The 3,430-nt window shown below is 45.0% G+C and overlaps 1 protein-coding gene across 1 annotated transcript; it reads right to left on the reverse strand.

The window, feature by feature from the left end:
- Positions 1 to 671: 671 nt before the first annotated feature.
- On the reverse strand, positions 672 to 2,804 carry zgc:194312 (uncharacterized protein LOC794943 homolog). The gene has a single exon (XM_039746915.1). It carries the CDS (start codon positions 2,326 to 2,328, stop codon positions 1,384 to 1,386), a length of 945 nt encoding a protein of 314 aa, XP_039602849.1. The 5' UTR covers positions 2,329 to 2,804; the 3' UTR covers positions 672 to 1,383.
- Between the last annotated feature and the right edge of the window lie 626 nt (positions 2,805 to 3,430).

Genomic DNA, 3,430 nt, shown 5'->3' on the forward strand with positions numbered 1-3,430 from the left:
AAGAAGTCTTCTTAACAAGTGAAAAGCCTACTTTTGTATGTTAGATTTTAAATGTTTGGCCTGAGCATCAAGTGCAGCGTCCTTTAGCAGGGGCCCCTATTGTACCCTTCATACTCTTCTTGTCCTTTCCTAGGCCTGTTGCCCACTGGACTGCTTACTCTCTGTATCTTATCAGCCCTGTCATTCTAATGAGGCTGGTGTTTGTAAAGATAAAAAGAAATGTCCGCACAGGTCCTATTACAGCATACTATGGAATGTTTAGGTTTGTCATGAAGGAAGGTTTAGTTCTATATTTAAAAAGATTTAACATTTCATAATCATTTTGGTCACCTTATACTGTAAATGTGTTGGTATTTATGTAATTATTTCAAAATGCCTGTGTATGAGGAGGTCTGGCATCGTGTGCAAGGGGGTTTCCTGCCTTGTGTCCAGTACTGCCAGGACTGTCCCTGCCTCCATGACCCTTAAATAAATGTGATGTGATTTCATGTTATATATTCACATATCAGGTCATATTTCACATATACACACTCATACATATACTATCTCTTTCTCTCTCTCTCTCTCTATATATATATATATATATACATAAATATATATATGTATTCATGTAGTGCATATATACACAAAGAGTACTATACTGTAAATATTCCAGAGTAAGAACAAGAAGCTGATTTGGAAATTACTGTATTTCATCATGTATATAATACATACTGATTCTTAACACATAACAAATGTCCACATGTGTTTTTGAAGAAAGGCTCAGTGTCCCTATTCAGTTTGACTGTCTTTATAAATAAAAGAAGACACTTTAGTGCTGTTTACTCAAGATAATAAAAAAGCTCCCATACTTCTAATATGTCCCCAGCTCATACTGACAGAAATTCAGACAAATATGAATGTCACTGTAGTTCTTGGCAGTCATTTCCTGAGTGCAGTCCTGATTCATTCCTCTGCCATCTTTAAGTCCTTTTGTGGTCCACTCGAGCTTCACCTGTTGAACCTTTTAGGTTTATGTCGAGCTTCATCTCTTTGCCCGGTTCATATTGCAGTTGGGCTTCACCTATTTGCCCTGTATGTGTTTATGTCCAAGTCCACTTGCCAGCTGCCTTTGTATTCAATTCCAGGTTGACTTGCTTGCCCCTTTATTTTCCAGTCCAGCTTCATCTGCTTGACCCTTTTCTCTCCCATTTTCCCTTTCCATTCCGGGTTGATCTCCCCCTACTTGGCTCCTTCACATTTTTGACTGATTTCAGATGTTTGCACCCTCTGCATTCCAGGCCAGGTCCACCTGCTTTGCTCCTTCACATTTTTGACTCATCTGCCCTTTCTATTTCAGCCCGGGTTCTGCTGCTCGGCCCACTAGTGCCCCATCAGTGCCGTTCAGACGCTGCTCCCATTCTGTGGCTGCGAGTATTCCTGCTGTCGGAAGCAGTGCTTTTTGGTACTAGCGGTCCACTCCAGAAACGCCTTCAGGTTGTTCACCATGCAGGGGAATTTCAGGTGTAGCTGCTCACATAGCTCCTCTTTCCGCAGCCCATAAATCACAGGGCTAATGCACTGAGCGAAGCTGAAGAAGGCATAGTTGATGCCTTTAAAGAGGTCCTGGTTTTTGCTGCTCAGTGTGTAGATGATGAAGTTCACAAAATTGGGCAGGATATACACTGCCAGCTGTAAGCCATGCATACTGATTGTCCGTGTGCCGATCCGGTTACGCCTGTTCAAAACCCCCAGCCTTCTCCCTTCCCGAAAAATCTGGACATAGGTGAAGAGGATGAGGAGGCTGCAGCAAGTGACCAGCAGGATCTTGGCCACCTCCCCTCCTTTCGGTTTTGCAGCCAATTCACACTGGTAGAAGTTCTTGTTCTCCTTGAGCACCAGCCACAGAGGAATGGGCAACGCCAGAATCCAAGCGAGCAGCCCTGTAATCCACGGTTGATACCCTTGGCTAAAAGAACTATATTTGAGAGGAAAGCAGATGGCACAGTATCGGTCCAAGGCCATGAATGTCAAAGTTAGGAGGATGCTGGAGGCACTGGTCATCAAGCCAGTGATGAGAGCCAAGCAAAACCCCTCAGGCACCGACCAGGCCAGGTAGCTCTGCAGGTAGAAGATGCTGCTCATCCCGAAATAAACCAACCCAGAGAAGAGCAGGTGGAAGATGAGCACGAAGCGGGCCTGGTTACGCAACTTCTCCACGCTCAGGATGGTGTAGTTGATGACCAAGTTGAAGAACGCCAGGAGCACAAAGGAGCTGATGGAAGCCAACAGACGGATCCCTGTGTAGGGATGACTGGTTGTGTTGTTCCCACCGTTGGAGTCGTTCATCGTGGAGCCACTCGTGAAAGCAAGAAAAGAGCCGACTTGTCCTCCAGGGTAAGCATGGTGTCAGTGTGCTGAAGTCGTGCTTGGTGGTCTCTAGTCGAGTCTGAGGAGGTCAAAACAGAAGAAGAAGAAGAACTCTCTTTACGTTCACATGCTGTTTGGTAAGAATGTCTCAAAATAGCATGCGGCCCCTGAGTGGAACAGAAAGCTCTCCTCTCGCCGCTGATCCCTCCTCCCTTGCGCGCCCTCGATGCTCGCATTTCAAAAAACGGTTTCCGTCTGACTTCTGTCACAGGGCCAAAGTGGAGCACCTGTTGACTCAAAACGATTTCCTCCTCTGCAGTTTAAAAAAAGAAATGAAAAGAAAAGAAAGCAAGCAAGAGAAGAGGCTGGGATTTCTGCCCAAACCCTCCACCTCTGAAATCTGTGAGAACTCGTCTGTGCCGGCTGCCAAGGAGAACTCAAAGAGCTTCGGAAAAATCCCTGGAGACGCATCACACACATAAGTAACTCAAAACAGGCACAAAAATGGTGATTTCTGCAACATTTTTGAAGTCCTGCGGAACTGAAAGTTCATTAAAAAATCTTCAGCTCAGCAGATTATTTTTTTTTTTTTTAAATATCATTCAATGCTGCACTCGCACAGCTATTCACTTTTTATAACATCCGTCTCTGCATTGCCAGCATGTATTACAGTATAACTCAGGATGCCAGTCTGTGATCAGGGCCATTTGCCAAACCTGCTACTCAGGGTCACAGAGCCCACTCCTGTACTGTATTTTCAGGAACAGGAACATCACATGACTGTTGGTCTGAGGCTGTCCATCCATTTACTGAACCTGCTTGACCGAGTGAGAAGTGCAAGGAATCCGAGGTGACCCTGGCAGTGTCAGGTGCAATGCAAGAATTGAGGCTGAATGGGGTGGAAGAGCACACTGAGACCCCCACACTAGCTTCATCAGCCACCTCCTAATGACTAGCCAGCATGCATGTTTGAAGGAAACCAGGACCTGAGGAGCCAGCAAAACTTCTTGTTCTTCAAATGCTATTTTGCTTAATTATATACAGTATAACACACATGTAAACACACACACTCAAAGTTGGT

Source organism: Polypterus senegalus, chromosome 3 (genome assembly GCF_016835505.1).
Source record: "Polypterus senegalus isolate Bchr_013 chromosome 3, ASM1683550v1, whole genome shotgun sequence".
Lineage (NCBI taxonomy): Eukaryota > Metazoa > Chordata > Cladistia > Polypteriformes > Polypteridae > Polypterus > Polypterus senegalus.